The sequence below is a fragment of the Phascolarctos cinereus genome, unplaced genomic scaffold, assembly GCF_003287225.1.
Source record: "Phascolarctos cinereus isolate Bilbo 61053 unplaced genomic scaffold, phaCin_HiC Scaffold_1;HRSCAF=81, whole genome shotgun sequence".
NCBI classification, from domain to species: domain Eukaryota; kingdom Metazoa; phylum Chordata; class Mammalia; order Diprotodontia; family Phascolarctidae; genus Phascolarctos; species Phascolarctos cinereus.
In genome coordinates this window covers 72482619-72502135 of record NW_027555514.1, presented here as the reverse complement: position 1 = coordinate 72502135, position 19517 = coordinate 72482619, and the positions used below count along the sequence as shown (strand labels likewise).

Here is a 19517-nt window from a genome sequence, read left to right as displayed (position 1 = left end):
GAGTATAAGTTCCTTAAAGGCAGTGACAATTTCATTTTTGTCCATATGCCCCATGCCCAGAATGTATCACACACTTCACAAATGCCAGACGAGATAATTAGTGACCCAAAAGGTTACCAGCCTAACGAAGCATTTCTCCAAATTAACTGTGCTGGTTAGTGTCAGCACAGTTCACCTGGATCCATCCTAATTAGTACGACCTGCCAGAGCCTGCAGTGTGCTGGTACCACCTTCAAGATTCCAAGGTGGCTTCCTTGCTACACTAAAATAGGACTTTAGTGAAGTGTAAGTGATGCAGGGGATAGAGCACCAGTCTCGGAGTCAGGAAGAGTCATCTTCCTGAGTTCAAATCTGACCCCTGACACTTACTAGCTGTGTCACCCTGGGCAAGTCGCTTAACTCTGAATGCCTCAGTTTCCTCGCCTGTAAAATGATCTGGAGAAAGAAATGGCAAACCTCTCTAGCATCTTTGCCAAGAAAAATCCCAAACGGAGTCATGAAGAGTCAAGACATGACTGAAAAACCACGGAATAACAAAATACCTTGTTAGAGCCTGAATGACAGGCATATCAAAGTGATATGCATTTACTGAGAGAGCCTATGGTGCCCCCAAAACAATGGGAAATATACCAAAAAGCAGCAGAAATGTCCCCAACCCTCTAGGAGAGCCTATGGTGCCCCCGAAACAATGGGAAGTATACCAAAAAGCAGCAGAAATGTCCCCAACCCTCTAGGAGAGTATGCTATAATTGGAAGATAAGAGGTAGTTACAAAAACCAATAAAGGCTAACACGAGCAGTGAACAGTCCAATTTAGGCCTGCGGGATTCAAAATTCAAAAGGGTTTTCTGTTCTCATAGTTTATATATACATTATATATATACACATATTATATACATAAAGTTCAAAGGTGCTTTCCCCGAAAAGTGCTTCCTGGACAGAATGTTCTATTTAATGCATAAATATAACAAGAACACCGACAGTTCACATGCGTCTGTAAGATGAAAGAGCAGGATTAAATGGCCTGAAAGGCCCTGCCAGCCCTAATCTACACTTCAACACTGAAAATTACAAACACTTTCCCCATAGCAGCCACGTGCTGTATGAACATAGCATCACAGATTTAACTTTTTAAGTGACAGGTCATGTTTATTTTTTTAATATTTAAATCCTTAGGAAGCTCAAGACCTCTCCTCAACTTACAGTTGAAGAAACTTATGACCCAGAAAGATTAAGTGAACTGCCTAGAGTCACTTGCCTATTAGTGATTGAGTCAGTCACCTCACCTCCCCAATCAAGTTTTCTGATGCTCAAATCAATGATTTATCAGTCTACTAGATTATACCACTGCTTTTATTTCTTAGGACCAGGGCCTAATTCCTCAGGGCCAGCTCACTCTCAGACAGAGGAGATAGCTACCTTACTTTAGGAAGGCAATTTGCCCCTCTGAGGAACCTGTGGAAAGATCTGTTCATGTTATTATGATTTTTATTTTAAAGTACAAAGGCATTTCCAGGCAGGTAATATCTATTATAAATAGGAAACAAAGCACCTCTGAAGTATGATCAATCAGAATGAATACACCAGGGCAATGCTTTCAAAGGGCCTATGCTGGCAGGGACTTGGGAAGGCAGCTAGGTAGCAAAAGAAACGAAGAAGGGGGCAACTTTGCTAAATGCTGCTATAAATACGCCTGATGCCTATAAATAACCCTCAGTCAAGATGCCAAGGAAGGAAGGGCACTGCCTTCTTCGGTTGCAGGCTGCATTTCTGTCACTATTTTTCTCCTTGAAGGCTATTCTAAGATATTGCTAACCTGGAATTACACAATTACACCAGGAATCTGAGATTTCATCACTGTAGAGAACTCCCTCTATCAAGGCCCAGGTCTATGACTTAGTACACAATACATAAAACCCAAGGCATTGCCTGAGGTCAATTGACCTGCTCAGGATCTGACTGTAGTGAATGTCAAAGGGTCCAGAATTTGAACCCAAGTCTTCATGTCTCCAACCCCAACACCCCATCCCCTATTCCAAGGGGCTTCCACAATTTGAAAAGGTTTATGCACAAGTGCTTGGAGGAGTGAGAAGATATAGACTATGCTTTGCTCCAGGCTAGAGAAACTCACTCTCTCCCCACTACCCACCCACTCACTTTATGGTCCAGAACTGAAAGTACTGAAGTGCAGAGAAGGGATGTTACTATTCAATAAAAATCTATCCCATAAAATTCAGGAACAGAAAGAACCCAAGTCTGTATTCCTACAGCAGAGATTATGCTGTACACAAAATTGGGCAGTAGGAGGAAGGAAGGGGGAAAGCTGCCCAATCAACTGACATTTACTTAGAGAACCAAAATAACTAAGAAAGAGAAATAAATCTGGACACTTTATTGCTTTTGGCAGCTCCAGTTTTATGTTTCAACTTCCTGCTCAGGGCTGGGCAGCAAAATATTATTTTATGGCAACATGCCTAAGATTACACTTACATAAAATAAACACAGAGAGAAAATACAAGTGAAATATGAGCTGTATGTGTGCCAAGGAGAAATTTACAAAACACACTTTCTTTTACTTTTTTTTCTTTATCCTTTGCTAACAAATATAAATGCACGCTGGCTGCTAACGTCATTATGAGGAAGTAGAACGGAGGAAAGGGACTTGGGGAATGAATACTAAACTCTACACATCCTCCTAACCTCCTACCAAAAACCCAGCATTATGAATATTTTTAATTTAAAAAAATTGGTTGTTTTCCAAATGAACAAGATAAATGTGCCCTCTTGGCATAACTTCAGAGCCTTGAGCATCTTTGAAGTTTCTCAGAACAAATATAGAATATTAAGCTTTGCAAAATGTAAATCTGTTAACTCCCAGTATGCATTTATCAATTCCATTACCAAAAATTAAAGTATTACCAAGGCAAAAAATAAATAAGTAAGGCAGTTTATCATTTAAGTGTGTCCCCCCCCGACTTCTACATTAGTTTCATGTTCCTACTTCCTCTTTGGTGAAGAAAAAACTGGTATAACAGGTGAGGTTCTGGCAAACTTCTGAATTAAAGTTACTGGGCTCCTTTCGCAAACCCCGAACCCGACTATTCTGTTCAAAGCTCTGGGCAATGGCAGGAGAAGGGTGTTCAGAGCACAATGGAGTGGCAAGTACACAAGCTTTACATTTAACATAATTTTCTATTTATTTACTGGTCAGTATGCCCAAATATATAAAATTCTGGGACATTCCAGTGTGTCTAAGAATGTAATACCTGGAAGTCAGTAGGACATTTGGTGGTTATCACTGTCAATCTTGTCAGTCATGTCCAGCTCTTTGTGACCCATTTGGAGTTTTCTTGGCAAAGATACTGGAGGGGTTTGCCATTTCCTTCTCTAGCCCATTTTACAGGTGAGAAAACTAAGGCAAACAGAATTAAGTGACTTGCCCAGGGTCACACAGCTAAGTGTCTGAGGCCACATTTGAACTCAGGAAGATGAGTCTTCCTGACTGCAGGCCTGGTACTTTATGTGGCACTATGCTACCAGCTGCCCCATTTAGTAGGACACTGCAACCGAAATACAAAGCAAATGAATACCCTCCCATTGATGATGATGATGATGATGATGATGATAATAATAATAATACTAATAAGAGTGGTCATAGTAGTGGTAGAAATAGGAGGAGGAGGAAGAGAAAGAGAAGGAGAATGGCTAATAATATTAGCGATCCTTATAATGATAATAAATAGTCATCATAATAGCAGCCAGCATTTATTCAGTGCTTTAAGGTTTGCAAAGCACTTTACAAATATTATCTTTTAGGAACCTCACAAAAACCCTGGAAGATAGGCACTATTATTATCCCCATTTTACAAATAAGGAAACTGAGGCAGACATTAAGTGACTTTTCTAGATCTTCAAGTTAGTGTCTGAGGCCAGATTTGAGCTCAAGTATTCCTAACTCCAGGACCACTACTTTATACACTACTCCACCTAATTGCCCATTAAAAAAAAGAAGTGATAAAGCATAGTTAGGAGCTTCTTAGGAAAAAAAAAACAGAATGTAAGTGTATAGGTCAATGTCTAGCAAAAAAAACCAAACAGGTAAAAATAATAACGCAGCCATGTGAAGTCCTCTGGCCCAATTCAGACTGAGTATTTTAAATATAGAAAGACCTCCTTATTTTGCTACTTCTCTCGAAAAAAATCACTGTGGTCACATTTTTAAAATATGAAGGGAAAACCCCTGTGACAGAAACAGGTGATGAGTTTAAATCAAGTAACTGTAATATATCGTGTGTTTCATAAATGTTTTCTGCTCCAAATACTATATCTGGCTTTTCTATTTGATGTATCAGGGCACATCTGAAGATAAGACTACACTTCCCATGAGTTTCTGAGCCCCAAGGGGCAGGCCTGATTGAGGTTCTTAAAATCCCTAATTCCCTTAATACTATGTGCCTGTGGTTCAGGGTGACTGTGTCACAAGGCATGGACTCTGCTGGAAACAAGATTTCTGAGAAGGAAGGAAGGCACATTAGAAGAGATGACCACGGTGGTGCTGAGTTATAACAAAAAGGTGTCCAGTAATCCAGAAGTGGTGGAGTCTGCTTGCTGAGAGCTACCTGTGGAAAACTGAGAACTTTAGGCTGTGACCAATACAGCTAAAAGCAGCAGACTTTATGAACTGGGGGAATCAGATGCTGCAGGAGTCAATCTGCCTTCCATCTCTTGGTCAAGTCAAAGAGAGACATCTCCTGAACATTCCCCCTTACTAGAGTGTGAGTTTTAGGTAAACTGTTTCTCACATCATTTCTCTTTGGCTTGAAACTAATTGTGTCTGTGTGTTGACTGCTTTTCTTCTTTCTTTGCTGTGTTTTTGTCCCAATTAAAGGTAGCTTTTATAAGGTATGCTCTGTCTAGTCTGCTAGCCTAGTACAAATTGATTGTAGACAACAAAGGCTCCCAGCAGAGCTTGGACAGGGACTCTAGCCACGTCCATTTTACCCCATCCCTGTACATAGGTGTTCATGAGAATCCAGAGTTGAGTAGGACATGGACTACATTAATCCAATCATTTTCACCTGCCAACATTTCTCTACTCAATTCAGATATGCCTCTTCACATAACCGTTTTTAATACAAGCTGGCCAATGACAGCACACTGAATACAGAATCAAGTAAGAATCCGTATCACATAGCTGATACCATCTTTCCCAAGCTATTCCTTCTATGAGGATGTCCACACCGCGGCCACCACCACCATTCCTGCCCAAGAAGACAGAGACAAAGGTATTCTACTCAACTCAATACATTTCCTTCAAGGAAGGCTTCACTAAATAAAACAACTAGAAGTTGTTTAGACTGCTAACACCAGATGTCATATCTGAATGAGTGAAGACAAGCACACATATTTGCATACACTCATTATGTATGAAAAATTCCCACACTAATACTAAAGAAAGAACTTAATGGAAATGAAGACAATATTGGTACTAACTCATCAAAAATTACAGTTTCATAGAACAAGTTCTACACTAAGGCATAAACTGGCCCAGCTAGAGCTAGGCATAAGATGCTCCTCTGGTGAATGATAATGAGCATTTTAATGGGTTTTCCAACATGGCCCAGCACCATGGGGTAGATGAAGTTACAAAACTGCCTACAGGAAATCACATGTGAGCTATACCCCTAATATTTTTGTACAGAGGAAATCAGGCTAAGTGCACATCAAAGAGTTAAAGAAAAAATTAACAAATATTTTCAGAAACAGACTATATGTCAGGCTCTGCTGGGTACTGGACAAGCCACCGAAGAGCAATAAGCATTCTAGCTTAGAGGCAACTAGGTGATACAGGGTATACAGCACTGGGTTTAGAGGTGAAAAGATCTGAGTTCAAATTCTACTTCAGACACTAGCTGTGTGACCCTAGGCAAGTCATTTAACCTGTCTCAGCTTCAGTTTCCTCTTCTTTAAAATGAGGGGGTTGGATTTGACAGCCTGTAAGGTCCCTTTCAGTTCTACATCTATACTCTATAAGAGAGAAAGGAAAAGTTTCCCCTGCTTTACTTGGATGGTGACGTGAGGAAAATAACAGTGGTAGAGTTTACTGAATGTAAGTTGAGAAGACTTTTCGTTTGAGTACCAACTAAAGGTACTATTCCCCATCTCCTAAATTCCTTTATGAACTTCTAAAATAATGGATCACTTAAAGCGAAGACCACCGAGGTGACATATGTAACAAAGAGCTACCCTACACTGGGTAAAATATGGAAGTATGGCTAGCTGGTCTGCAAATTCCAGCAGCTGAGTATTGCTAATTGTCCCTTGACTGTCTCCCTCTCTGAATCCTTCTTTGCTCCTGCCCATAGGTTTGCCTCCCTCCCTTTAACTCCCAGCTTCCTGTTCAATCCACCTCTCTGCCTCTGCCTGAGTCACTGTTTGCCTATCATATTTTATGACCTGGTGCTTGTCACTGACAGGGCTCCACCCAAAGGCAACATTTGCTTATCTGTCCAAACTTCCCATGGTTTTGCTTTCCTAACAGCGGCTCTCCTTTTATGCCCTCCAAGAATATAAGCCCTTTAGAATGCTTTTGTTTCTGTTCCTTGGAGGTCTCACCCTCCTAGCCCAAGGCAGATGAGACAGGGATGGGAACACCCTGAAACATCCACCAAGTAAACAGTTAGTTACAGATACACTGTTCACAGTAAAAATTACAGAATCGTAGAAAGAAGAGGTTGGAATGGACTTCAGAAATCATCTAATCTAACCTACTCATTTTACAGCTAGAAAAACAATACCCACAGTAATAGCTAACACCAATACGGTTCTCGAAAGTTTACAAAGTGCTTTTACAAATACATTCTCTTCTTTGATCATCACAACAACTGTGGGAGGTAAGAACTTCAGCTATTAACATTCCCAGTTCATGAATTAGTAAACTGATTTTAAGAGATATAAAGTGACTTGCCCATAGCCACACCACTAGTAAAATGGTGTAGATCCAAATGAAACCCAGCTCTCCTGACTCTAAGTATAGCTGTGTTGCTACTACACTACCTTTCCACTGTACATCTTACAAGAATTTGAAGCACACATCCTTAAAAAGATAGAATGTGGAAAATGAGGTTGTAAAGAGACACAAATCCTATGATAAATACATATATATCTATATCTATAAACATAGATATAGATATACATACACACATATAGATACATATATATAGCAACCACAGTAACTACCCTAGTAGTATGAGAATTTAACTGGTGTGTGCACATGGTCAGTTCCCAACTATAATACTCATCAAAAGCTATTCTGTGTATTTCAAATGAGTTTACGAAAAAAAAAAAAACCCTAGCGCCTTGGGACAGTAGTTTCATCATACAGTTATTTCTGCAAACATACAAATAGCTCATCTTGTGCAGAGCAGCCTGGTTTTAAAAAAAAAAAAAAAGGTCCTTCTGTTTTCTGACTTTCTGCTCCTGTCTCAGTCCCTTGGATTTTGATGATCCTGAAAAAAAAACCACAATTTCTAATCTGGCTTCTAGTTTATACTCAAGATTTAGGCAGCTAGGTGGTACAGTGGATAGAGCGCCAGGGCTGGAGTCAGGAAGATTTGAGTTCAAATCTGATCTCAGGTACTTACTAGCTATGTGATCACTTAATCTTATTTGCCTCAGTTTCTGATCTGTAAAATCAGCTGGAGAAGGAAATGGAAAACCATTTTGCCAAGTATCTTTGCCAAGAAAATTCCAAATGGGGTCACAAATAGTCAGACACGACTAAAATAAATGAATAAAAAAAAAACCCTCGAGATTTAGCCCACCTCCCCATCCTTGTTTGTTCAGGTAAAAGATGGAAGAAGGCTCTCAGCTTTAATTAGTGCACTAGTCATTGACACATAACAGCCTCATTGTGAGGAACAGGACAGCCTGTCTAATGCCCTCTAAACAAATTGTCCATGGGAGACAAGGACCAAACCACCTGCCATACAATAAGATTCCAGAGGAAGGGACTCCAGCGACCACGAAACACGTGGTCACATAGAGCAATACCAGCCTACCAGCACTGACATGAAAATACGTGTGCAACAAGTCATACCTTTGGTCATGGGTGAAGTTGTGGCCTACCCTCCAGCATTCTGGAAGCCTGTCTCATGACAGGCAGGGTGCCAAGACAAGCTGGAGGCACCTCCCCTGTGCCTGAACGTGGAGTATCACCCAAGCAGGCTAACGGCACAGTGATATCCCCTAACCTTCCCACCACACCCCATCTTCAGACCGACCAATCCTCCCGTCCCTTCCAACAGCCCACCTATTCTTGTCCTTCTAGATAGAACTACCAGGGCCAGGTATTGCAGCTCCCAGCTATGGTGAACTTGAGGACTTCAGAAAACTTTATAAATTCTGTTCTGACCCAAATCCCATGCTGCCCCAGTGGTAGTTAAAACATTCAATGGGCACCAAATTTGGTTCAGACAAATGACCCAGGAGACCAAGCCCTTGAAGTTCTGAGTGGGGAAACATTATGAGGTATTCAGCCTGAATATAACCCGCTCCCCCGCCAACTTTTCCTACCAGTAATGTTAGGGATCAGTTGGCTGGTGCTGCATCATCCCCCTGGATTATGACATTTGAGGAAGACCACGTTCAGCCCCTGGTATTGCTAGATACACAGCTCTATAGAAAACAATCTGACCTAGACTGGAAAAATATGGTAGCTCTAGTCTTAGAGTAAAACCTGGAAGAATGGGTCTCTCCATTCCTCTACCTCCTTTCCTGGAGTCTTGGGTGTTATTCATTAAAAAGAACAATGGGAGATTATGACTGCCACAATTATAGAGCACTCAATGCCATCACTATCTAGAACACTCAGGTCATAAATGAGCTCATAAAGTTCTCAGAAGAACCCCCTCTCCCTCAGTACGCCACAAATGATTTACATAAAGATGGTAATCAGAAGACAGCCTTCCTGACCTGTACGGCTTGTAATATGAGACGTATTCTGGTTGCTTTGTACAGTATACCTGCCATTTTTCAAAGGGCATAGGTTCAAAATTTTAGTATCTACTAACTAGGAGATAGTGGGTTATGTTAATTTCATCTGCCCTTAATCCTATGGGCTTGCACAAACAACAACAAATTGGTTCAAGTTCACCTCAACTCCACACTAGCGTCAGGGATAAGGCCCGAATCTATAAGTTCATCGACAAAGGGAACTCATGAATGAGGAAACACCCTCTGCCAATACAGCTTGGCCACCTTCTCTTTAATTTACAAGCTTAGGGCATCGGCTAGGGTGCTAAGAAATGACTTGCTTGGGGTTACAAGGTAAGAATATGTCAGAGATGGGACCTGAATCCAGATCTTCTTGGATCCAAGGATCTCTACTCACTATACCACACTGACTTGCCCACTACTGATAACTGTGGCTGAAGAGAAAGGGGAAGAGGAAGGGGAATGGGAAAGGAATAAATACTTTTATCTTGCCTACTATGTTCCAGGAACATGCTAAGTGATTACTCACAAATATCTCATTTGATTCTCATAACAACCCTGGGAGTTAGGTGCCACTATTCACTATTCTCATTTTACAATTGAGGAAATTGAAGCAAACAGGTTAAGTGACTTCTCCAGAGTCACACAGCTAGTAAGTTAATATCTAAAGCTGAATCTAAATTCAAGTCTTCCTGACTCCAGGCCCAACACCCTATCTATTGTGTCACCATAAGCAGAAAGAATACATAGCCCAGTATATTTTCCACTCAAGTGGTAATGGAGCTGCCTCCACTACCCAATGTATTGAAATAAGAAGATGCCTGAGGGGACATGGATGCCCCAGAACTAAGACAGGCTTTTTTCTATCAACTCCATCCCACCAAGTCAAGGTCTCCAGGTCCAGGAATGTAATCTAGGCAGAGGGATGGCATTTGAGCTCACAGGCATAATGGGGGTGGGGGGAGGTAGCTCATGACCACATAGACACCTGACAAAAGCAAGAAGTATACAGCATCATTGCCATGATACCCCAAAGTCTTGGGGAAGTAGACTTCCTTATTTCTGGTGGTCTTTTGCCTCTAGATTCAGGACCCCCACAGCTTGAAATCTCCACGTTAGGTCCATGCTTCCTGATTCCATTAGAGTTGCTTGGATTTTGACACTAGCGTAAAATCAGTCTTCTGGTTGGTGTCCAATTTGGAGCCCACCATCATTCTCTCTTCCCAGATGGGAGGAGAAGGTGAGTTTTACTAAGCCCCAGGAATTTGGCTAAGCATCGACAGGTCTTAGACAGCACCAAGATGAGTGACTTAACCATAGTTCATTAACCTCTCTTTCAATGCAGCTCTTAAAAGAACATATTCCAGGCATTTGCACAAAATACCAAAGCATGACACCATTTTTCTCCTATTTGCTATCTCCATCTTTGCAATTTCAAATGAATCTGCATTTAAACTAAACTTTCACTCAATCCCAACAGAAGAGGCAACAAATCTGAAAAAGATAGAATGAACAACTCCAATGGGAATACCTTTTTTTTAAACTAAGTCAGGACACACTCTTCTTTCTGCCAAGTACATGAGAAAAAAGCTCTAGGAAGTTAACTGAGCAACATTCAAGTTAATATGATTTGACAGATTCATTAGCACGAGGAATAAGTGTCTGTCAGCCAAAATAATCCAATTACCAGTGCTTTAAAATCACAAGGACACACATTTCACTTCCTTTGTATATATATGGTCATGTCTTTTTTAAAAATTTAATGCTTAAGAAAGCTTCAACACAAATATTAAGTATAGAAATAATGATAATAAAGTATTTAAATACAATTAATACACATTGTATTAATGTTATCTAGACTATGTCTGGTGCCCAAGGACCAGCCTAAGTTCAGCAACATTCATCAACCTCCTGGCAGCTGGCCACTAGGTGACGAATGTGGCCATGGTAATACATGAAACAATGGTATACAACAGAAGGGTACTATTATTGTCCAGGCTTCGAATGAAGAGGCATTCTCTGATATCTGGGATGCCTTTTTCATGATTTCATGGTTGGGGTGAGGGGTGGGGAATGTGTAATACTGAGATCCAGAATCATTACTGAAATTGAAAACAACAACAAAAACAACAACAACAACATTACACCGTCCAGGTTTATTATTCATTTGAAAAATTCAGGGTTTTTCCAAATTCCATTGTCATCTTTCATTGCCATCTAACCTAAGATGACACCATTGCCAAAGTACAAGGAGAAAAAAATTAACCTTATTTACATATGTTAATTAAAACTCCTGTGAAAAAATCATATTTCTCTAAATTACTTCTAAGATGAAGTAACCAAGACCCCAGATTTATAAATCACAGGCATATTCACCATCACATATTATTTTGTATTATAAAGTCTGTTGTAACCACATGTCTTTTCACCAAGGTTTAATTCCATGAGAGTTCCAGATCCATGTCTGACAATGTGTTATCTAATCTTTCTATCTCTGCCCCAGCAATGTGGCATACGCTGCATACAATGATAGATTTATAAATACAAAAAGAACTGGGTTATTTTGTCTCCAAGTTAATATGAAACTGAAGATCTCCTTAGGCACTGATGGTCTCATGGGGCCAATACCTGAATTAAAAGTACACCATTATGAAAATCATATTAGTCACAAAGCCTTTAATAGTGAGAGTGTGGGGCTAGAGGTAGGGAAGACCTGGGTTCAGATATCACCCCAAAAATTCTAAAACTTAATATCTCTGAGATCACAGGCAAGCCACTTAAGCTCTGGCCAGAGTTTCTTCATTCATAAAATGGAGATAGAGAACAGGATCGTTGTGAATCTCTACTGAGATAATATGAATAAAATAAAACATTTAAAAAATTTTAAATCACAGCTTAGTTTAAAAACTTTAAACTATTATCATTAGTAATAAGTAAGTAGTAACTCCAAGTCCTAAGCCCCTTCATTTTAAGATTAGGGAAAACACAGACTTTCATTATTTTAAAACTTCCTATAGTTTTAAAAAATTGCCTACGTAAACAAGATATATTGACTTTTGAAAAAAAAATATTAAACCTCACATCATGTTTACTAGCATTCCCTGGCCACCAAGCCTTGCCCTTTTCAAAGTTATTTTACCTAAAGTGGAGGGAGGGAACATTTCATGGGTAATTTGCTCACTGGCAGCTGCTGACAGGGCCAGCCTGAAGGACTGTTGACTGCCGCAGCCTGGATCACAGTTTTCCCTACAGTAAAAAGTCTTTGGGAGGTTTGCTCAGAGCAGTGAGCTACTGTTCCCACCCCCTTTAATAAACTTTCCCTTTACTTTCAGCAAATGAGGTCACTACTAGTGGGTTCTTTTCCAGTTTTTACCCAAGTCATCAGAGAGACTCCCTGCTGGCATTCTAGATCTCCCTTTCTATTCCTCCAAAAACAAAAATCTTTCATTCAAATTACTCAAAACATTACTTCCTCTTCTGATTATATAGCTGGCTAACAATATAATCATCTCCATGTCAAATTGTAGCCTGAGGCCCCCAAAGGGCTGGAAAATAATACTTTGATGGAGACATGATCTCACTGATAAAGTAGCAACCAGTATGGTAAGGGGTCTCAAATTTGTGCCACAAAAGGATTAGTTGAAAAAAGATAACTATGTCTCCCCAAGAAGAGAAAATGTTAGGGGAAGAATGGAAGATGAAAGAGAAATGAGGAAGCATACCTGCAATGATTCTGCTCAGTCCCAGAGAGCTGAAATAAACAGAAAGTGCAGAGAGGATATTTCAGCTCATTGGAAGAGGAGACTTTACAACAATCTATGTTACTGAAAAGCACAACCGGCCACCTTTAGCCTCAGTGGTTTCTCCTTCATAAAGGACTTCGACCAAAGTCCTGATGGCCATTCAGTTAGTCATAAAAGGGATTTTTGTGCAAGTACAAGTTTATGGTTTTGGGGGTATCACCCAACTTTGGATTGCTGGGGTTCCAGGGTATTTCTTCTCCAGGTCCTTGTCTTTCCATTCTTGGTCAGCTAGGTGATGCAGTGAATAGAGCACTGGGCCTGGAGTCAGAACACCTGAGTGCAAATCTAGCCGCAGACCCTTACTAGCTATGTGACCCTGGGCAAGTCGCTTAACCTCTCAATGTGAATAAAACAAAACATTTAACAAACTTTAAATAACAATTTTAAAACTTTAAACTGTTCTAATTAATAATAAATGCATAGTAACTCCCAATTCTAAGGCCTTTCATTTTAACATTAAGCAAAACATAGACTTTCATTGTTTATTGTTTAGAAAAAATTTTATGTTACTCTCAGTTTCCTCATATGTAAAATGGGAATAATAACAGCACCTACCTCCCAGGGCTGCTGTGAGAATACAATGAGATAATATTTGCAAAACTCATTGTAAAACTTGAAGTGTTATATTTAAATGCTATTATTTATTATTAATATTATTATTATTATCCATTTCCTCCTATTATAAATCCTCCATAAAACAACTACTCCATTTGCTGAACCTCTTAGTCCAGTGGTTCTCAACCTTTTTTGTCCCTTGGATCCTTCGGATCCAAGCCAAAGGCTTACTCACTTCTTTCTCAGGGTAATGTTTCTAAATGCATAAAATAAAATACACAAGATTCCAAAAGACACCAAAGGTTAGTGAAAATAAATGTTACTTTTTTTCTCATCCAAGGTTATAAACCCCTGGAATCTATCCACAGAGATCCCTTGAGAAACTCTGTTCTGGACCTTTTTGCATTTTGTGGGGAATAACAATAATGATGATGATGATGTTGATGGCAGCTAGTATTTATACTGCCCTTTAAGGTTTGCAAAAAATTTTAAAAATATCATCTAATTTGATCCTCACAACAATCCAGTGATATAGATATTGTTGTTGTCATTATCATCATCTCATCATCATCATCATATTAAGGTCTTCTTGCTTCCAAGTCTAAGCAGGAAGTCCACATTTAGCTGCCAATCAACCAGCATTTACTAAATGCCTATTGTGTTCCAGGTACCATGCTAGGACCTGGAGATAAAAAGGCAAACATGAACCAGTCTCTGCCCCTGTGAAGCTTAAAGACCAGCCTTAAATTGACCATCCATTTTTCTCTGTGACCTAAAAGATGCCTAAAATTCAAATGCCTACTTTCTCATCTCCACAGAACCTTTACGAGAATGGTCTAAGCTTGTACTGAGTGTAGCCTTGATGAAAATAAGAGAAAGGAACAGAAAGGCTTTTACAATTGTCTCCAAGCAGACCACCTTATCATCACTCACTGGATTGAAATGTACAGAGAATGTAAGATTCCACTGTGCTTATTGACTTAAAAAAAAGCATTCTACTAAAAAGAAATAATGATCACAACCTCACATTAATAGAGGTTGTAATAGTTTACAAAGTAATTTCTTCACAATTACTCTGTGAGGTATGTAGTCCAAGTTACTATTATCCCTATTTCACAGAAAGAAAACTGAAGCTTGGAGTAATTTTGCCCCATGGTTACCCAGGTACAGAGCATGCTGAAAAACAAGGAGCAGGGGGAGTAGTTCTGTTTCAGCCACTTTGAAATGACTTGATAAATGTCTCTTAAATGAGCTAAATCAATTTTGATGAAATTAGAGGGAGGGATAGGGATCAGATCGTGATTTCATTGGTAGAGAGAAGGTCCAATGAGGAAACTCCCCACTACCAACACAGGTCAGAGCCTTCTCTGCAGCTTTAGTCTTGGAAAGTTTCATGCAGCACTGAGGGCAAGTGGACTCACCCAGGGTCACACAACCTGTTACGTGTCAGAGGCAATATTAGATCTTGTCTTTGAGCAGAGTTATACCATTCTGGCTGTCTTCAATGAAATTAGTTTTTCTTGGTTTTTTTTTTTAATGTAAATTGTTCATCGAAGGTTCCAAAAGGCAAACATTTACATGCACAGGACAGGACAGACGGACTCTCAGCTTTTGTTGACTGAAAGTGAGTCAAATGGTGCCAGACTAAACCACAGCTGTGATCTGGGGCTCTATTTGTAAACGTATGAAGTCCCAAGGGAGATAAGAGCTCTGTTGTACTCTGCCCTAGTCAGACCACATTTAGAGTACTGTGACTCGCTCTCATCACCACATTTTAATTAAAAAAAAAAAACTGAAGAGCTAGAGGATAATGAGAAGAAATCAACTAGCATAAAGTGACTCAAAACTATGCCTATGAGTAATGATTGAGGGAACTGAGAAGGTTTTTGGTCCAGACAAAAGATATAGTAGGGAAGCTTGTCATTGCCTTTAAATACTTCAAAGTTTGTCATGTGGAAACGGGATGAGACATTTGATGTAATTTCAGAGGACAGAAAACCAGGACCAATGGGATAGCAGTTAGAGGAAAGTGGACTCTATTAGACCACAAGGAAAGCCCTCCTAACCATTAGAACTGTCTAAAAATGCAACTGCCTCCCAAGGTAGCAATCCCCTTTCTTTGGATCTAGTCAAACATATGCAAGAGGGCCATTTGTTCAGAATGTTATGGGGCTTCATGCTTCAAGTAGGATGAACCAGATAATCTCTAAGGTCCCAGTTCTCAAAATTTATGGTTTCAGTGTGGCTTCTGCCCTTTAGCCTCCTTAAGCTGCGCCTAAGCAAGAACTCTCACCCTGAAGTTGTTAACTCAATCTAATTATAAGAAAAGAGGTTTGGGCATTTTATGATGAACATGGGACATAAAACTGTGACCTCCTCTGCAGAACGGAATGCAGTGTCTATTCTATCAGTCTGCTAATGCAAAAAAAGGTCATTGAGAAAATTAAATGAGGATGAAAAGATCCCCATCCATCTTTCTGGTCTGAAGGTGCTTCTTCACATTTAAGGGAAAGGGCTATAGGAGGATGTATAATGCTTCCACATTATATATCACTACCTCATTTATCTGGCTCCACTGAGAAATGAGTTATTTCCGGGTAACTTGTGTTTAATACCTTAAGCAACAAAACACTTATTAAAATAATTTCTCATGGAAATCTTTAAAAAGTACCCTACATACTTCCCTGTCATCTTAAACAGAGTTCAGTTAACAAGCATTTATTAAGCTCTTAATATGGGCCAGGCACTGTGATCAGTGCTGGTGATAAAAAATAAATAAAATAAAATAAAATAAAATAAAATAAAATAAAATAAAATAAAATAAAATAAAATAAAACTAAATTAAATTAAATTAAATTTTATATATATATATATATATATATATATATATATATATATATATATATATATATATATATATATATATATATATATATAAAAGAACAGTCCCTGTCCTCAAGAACTACAATTTCTAATCAGGAAGACAGCACGTAAATAAGTGGGTACATACATGATATGTGGGATAGCTGGGTAATGCGCAGTGAATAGAGTGCTGGACCCGGAGTCAGGAAGCCTTATCTTTATGGGTTCAAATCTGCCTCAGACACTTACTACCTTGTGTGACCTTGGACAAGTCACTTAACCCTGTTTGCCTGTTTCCTCATCTATAAAATGAGCTGGAGATGGAAATGGCAAACCAATCCAGTATCTTTGCCAAGAAAATTCCAAATGGGGTCACAAAGAGTCAGACACAACTGAAACAACTGAAAAATAATAACAAAAAAAACTGGAAAGGCAAGACCTAAGTAACTAGGAAATGGGAGGAACCAGGAAAAAGCTTCTGCAGAGGGCAGGCACTGAGCTGAGTACTAAAGGAAGACAAGGAAGCTAAGAGGTGAGACTAAGGGGGCTGAACATTCCAAGAAAGACGGGCAAATTTTCTTGATGCCTCAGAGGTCATCATAATGAAAATCAAAATGATTTGGGTCAGTCATAAGAAGGCCATTCCCTTAGACTGCTGAGACGTGGGGTCTATTAGACCTTAATAACAAACAAAGGGTCCCATGCTGTTCTAGTTTTTTAAGGTTTTTTTTTCTTCTTTTTCTGTCTTGTCACTCCCTGTAAGCTTTTGTTCATCCCTTCCTCTAACAGTGAACTCCCCCTTTTAATTTTCTGTTTTTAATCTGCTGTGCAATGGTGTACTACATAAGCAAAGTTGTAGGAAATATGTATCAAGAAAGATTAAATAGATTCTGGGACAGGGGTTCTCATCTGTAAAATGCATGAGCTTTGTGATATCCATTTGGACAAGTCAGAAGCTATCTGTATTCAATTCTTACTTTTTAGCTGTGTCCTGGATAGCTGACATTAACAAATAAGTGAATTTGGGGTGTCTGAGATGTATTATTATCATTTTCACCTGGGCAATGATATGAGAATTTAAAAGAATTGCATCAAGTCATCCATATTAATCAATAGTTTTAGACCACAGAAAATAATCATACAGTATAAAAAAAGATATGAGAGTTTACTTGCCAAAACAGATACAGGAACTATACAAATATAAACACAAAACAGCTTTTATTCAAAGTTAGATCTAAATAACTGAAATAATATTTATTGTGCATGGGTAGGAAAAGCTAACATAATTTAAAAAAATGACAATTTTACCTAATTCATTTATGTAATACCATCCCAATTACTAAAAAATTCCTACTGAGTCATAAAAAAATAATAACAGGGTTCATTTAGAAGAGCAGAGGGTCAGGAACTTCAAGGAAATCAGGGGAAAGAGATATGAAGGAACTAGATTCAGTAGTATCAGAGCTTAAACCATATTATAAGGTAAGAGTAAGGTTGAAATATAAAATGGACAATTTTGATTATTTTAAGTTAAAATTTTCCTGTATAAATAAAACCTATGTAGCCAAGAATAGAGGGAATACAGAAAAATTGGGGTGGGGGAACTCTCATAGACAATCTGCCAGACAGGATGTGATTGGGTTGGAATGTTGTGGTTTAGGAAATGATGAGCTGGTGGATTTAGAAATATATGGAAAGACATGGACTTATGAAGGAAGATGCTACCCATCTACAGAGAAACAAATGACAAGTGGAAATAAGCATAATACAGTCTGATGTATATGCATTTGAGTGCATATGTGTATGTTTATGGATATCTATGTATATTTATGTTCATATGTGTGTATATATATATATATATATATATACACACATATATATGTGTATATATGCACAAATATATAAATATATCTGCATTTAACTGTAGCCTTCTTGGGTGGTGGGAGGAAAAGGGGAGAAAAATAAAGTAAAAAGTACACAGCAGAGGAAAAAAGAAACACACAAGGAAGCAAAGATGGACAGCTTTGAAAATAATGTGTAATATTTATTTTATAGGTTTTCTTGAAATTGAAATTTATTGCTTTATATTGAGTCCTCTCTTATGTTCTGTTGTGTACATGGCAATGTTTTTTTCCCTTTCTTATTTTGTGTTTAAGTTTAAAATAAATTGAAATATAATGGAAAAAAGAACTATATCAATAAAACATAGATGTTTTGCTCTGAAAGTATTACCTAATCTGACTGTGCCCAAGAGCCCAAGAAACAAAACAGGTTAAAGTTCTTCCTAGGAGAAAGGTTACCATAATACAAGGTCCCAAGTGGAAAAGAGCCCAATAAATTAGACTAAACTGGAACATGTGCAACCTAAGGCAGATTTACCAAGGAAAAACCCATTCATTTCATAAAATGTTAGTGTATATGCACACCAAAATAACATGCTGCTTCTAACACCCACCCTCGGGACATATGCCTCGTGAAAACCGTGATACTGTCAGAAGACTATTAAATGAGTCAAAGAGTCTTATAAATAGCCAAATGAACAAGAGTCAATTCAAACCCTGAACACTACTAAACATTACCCAAAAAAGCCCACCAGTCTTATTTTTGGAGGAGAGTGTGACATGGAAAGCATTCTCAAAATAGAGACTCACAAAATCAAGTCAATTTTTCAATCCCATTAATTAAGGTTCAGTAGTAGCTGATGCCAGTTCCATGCCATCTAACAATACCAAGCCAGTTAAAAGCACTGCATTTGAACGTATGAGAATGATCTTTTCTTTATTCCCAAAGAAACTGGTGAATAAACTCGCATTACTAGATCTTCTTTGTAGAAACAACTAAATGAACCATACCATTTATTTGTCTCCATTTCCAGCCATCAGATGTTTCTGGATAAACAGAATATTGTGAGGAAATCAGGTACCAAGGATAAACAAATATTTTAATTTGCCAGTTTGACTTTCAAGTATTTAAGGTTTGGAAAAAAAAAACAAACCAAAATTTTATTTTGTACTACAGCTTACTGCAAAAACACACCCTTGCCCAAAAAGTGACTGCAAATTGAGCTGGAAGAAGATGGTACAAATGCAAATGATCAAATAAGATAATATTTTTAAAGTGCTTAGCACAGGGCCTGGCACATGGGAGGAGCTTAATAAATGTTTCTTCTCTTCCCTGTCATTCTCTAAATATGTGGTTTGGTGGAAAGAGTGGGTTGACTCCAATCTCATCTCCAACATTTTGCTATGAGACAATAACAATAATAATAATGATGAAAACTAACATTTATATAGTGCTTACTATG

General features: G+C 38.6%; 1 protein-coding gene across 8 annotated transcripts in view; it reads right to left on the bottom strand.

Moving 5' to 3' along the window:
* The window catches only part of CCNY (cyclin Y), a 286765-nt gene that overhangs the window by 160254 nt on the left and 106994 nt on the right, over positions 1 to 19517 (bottom strand). For 2 of the 8 annotated variants that reach the window (XM_020990393.2, XM_020990396.2), the window contains exon 1: positions 8574 to 8771. The exons of 4 other annotated variants lie outside the window; for them this stretch is intronic. Coding sequence is in view for 1 of the 4 variants with exons in the window: in XM_020990389.2 (XP_020846048.1) it covers positions 8098 to 8107 (10 nt within the window). In the remaining 3 variants the exon portion in view is untranslated. Of the gene's footprint in view, positions 1 to 8097; positions 8175 to 8310; positions 8427 to 8573; positions 8772 to 19517 lie in introns of those variants that run through there. 2 more of the 8 variants (XM_020990395.2, XM_020990389.2) reach the window with 2 other exon arrangements.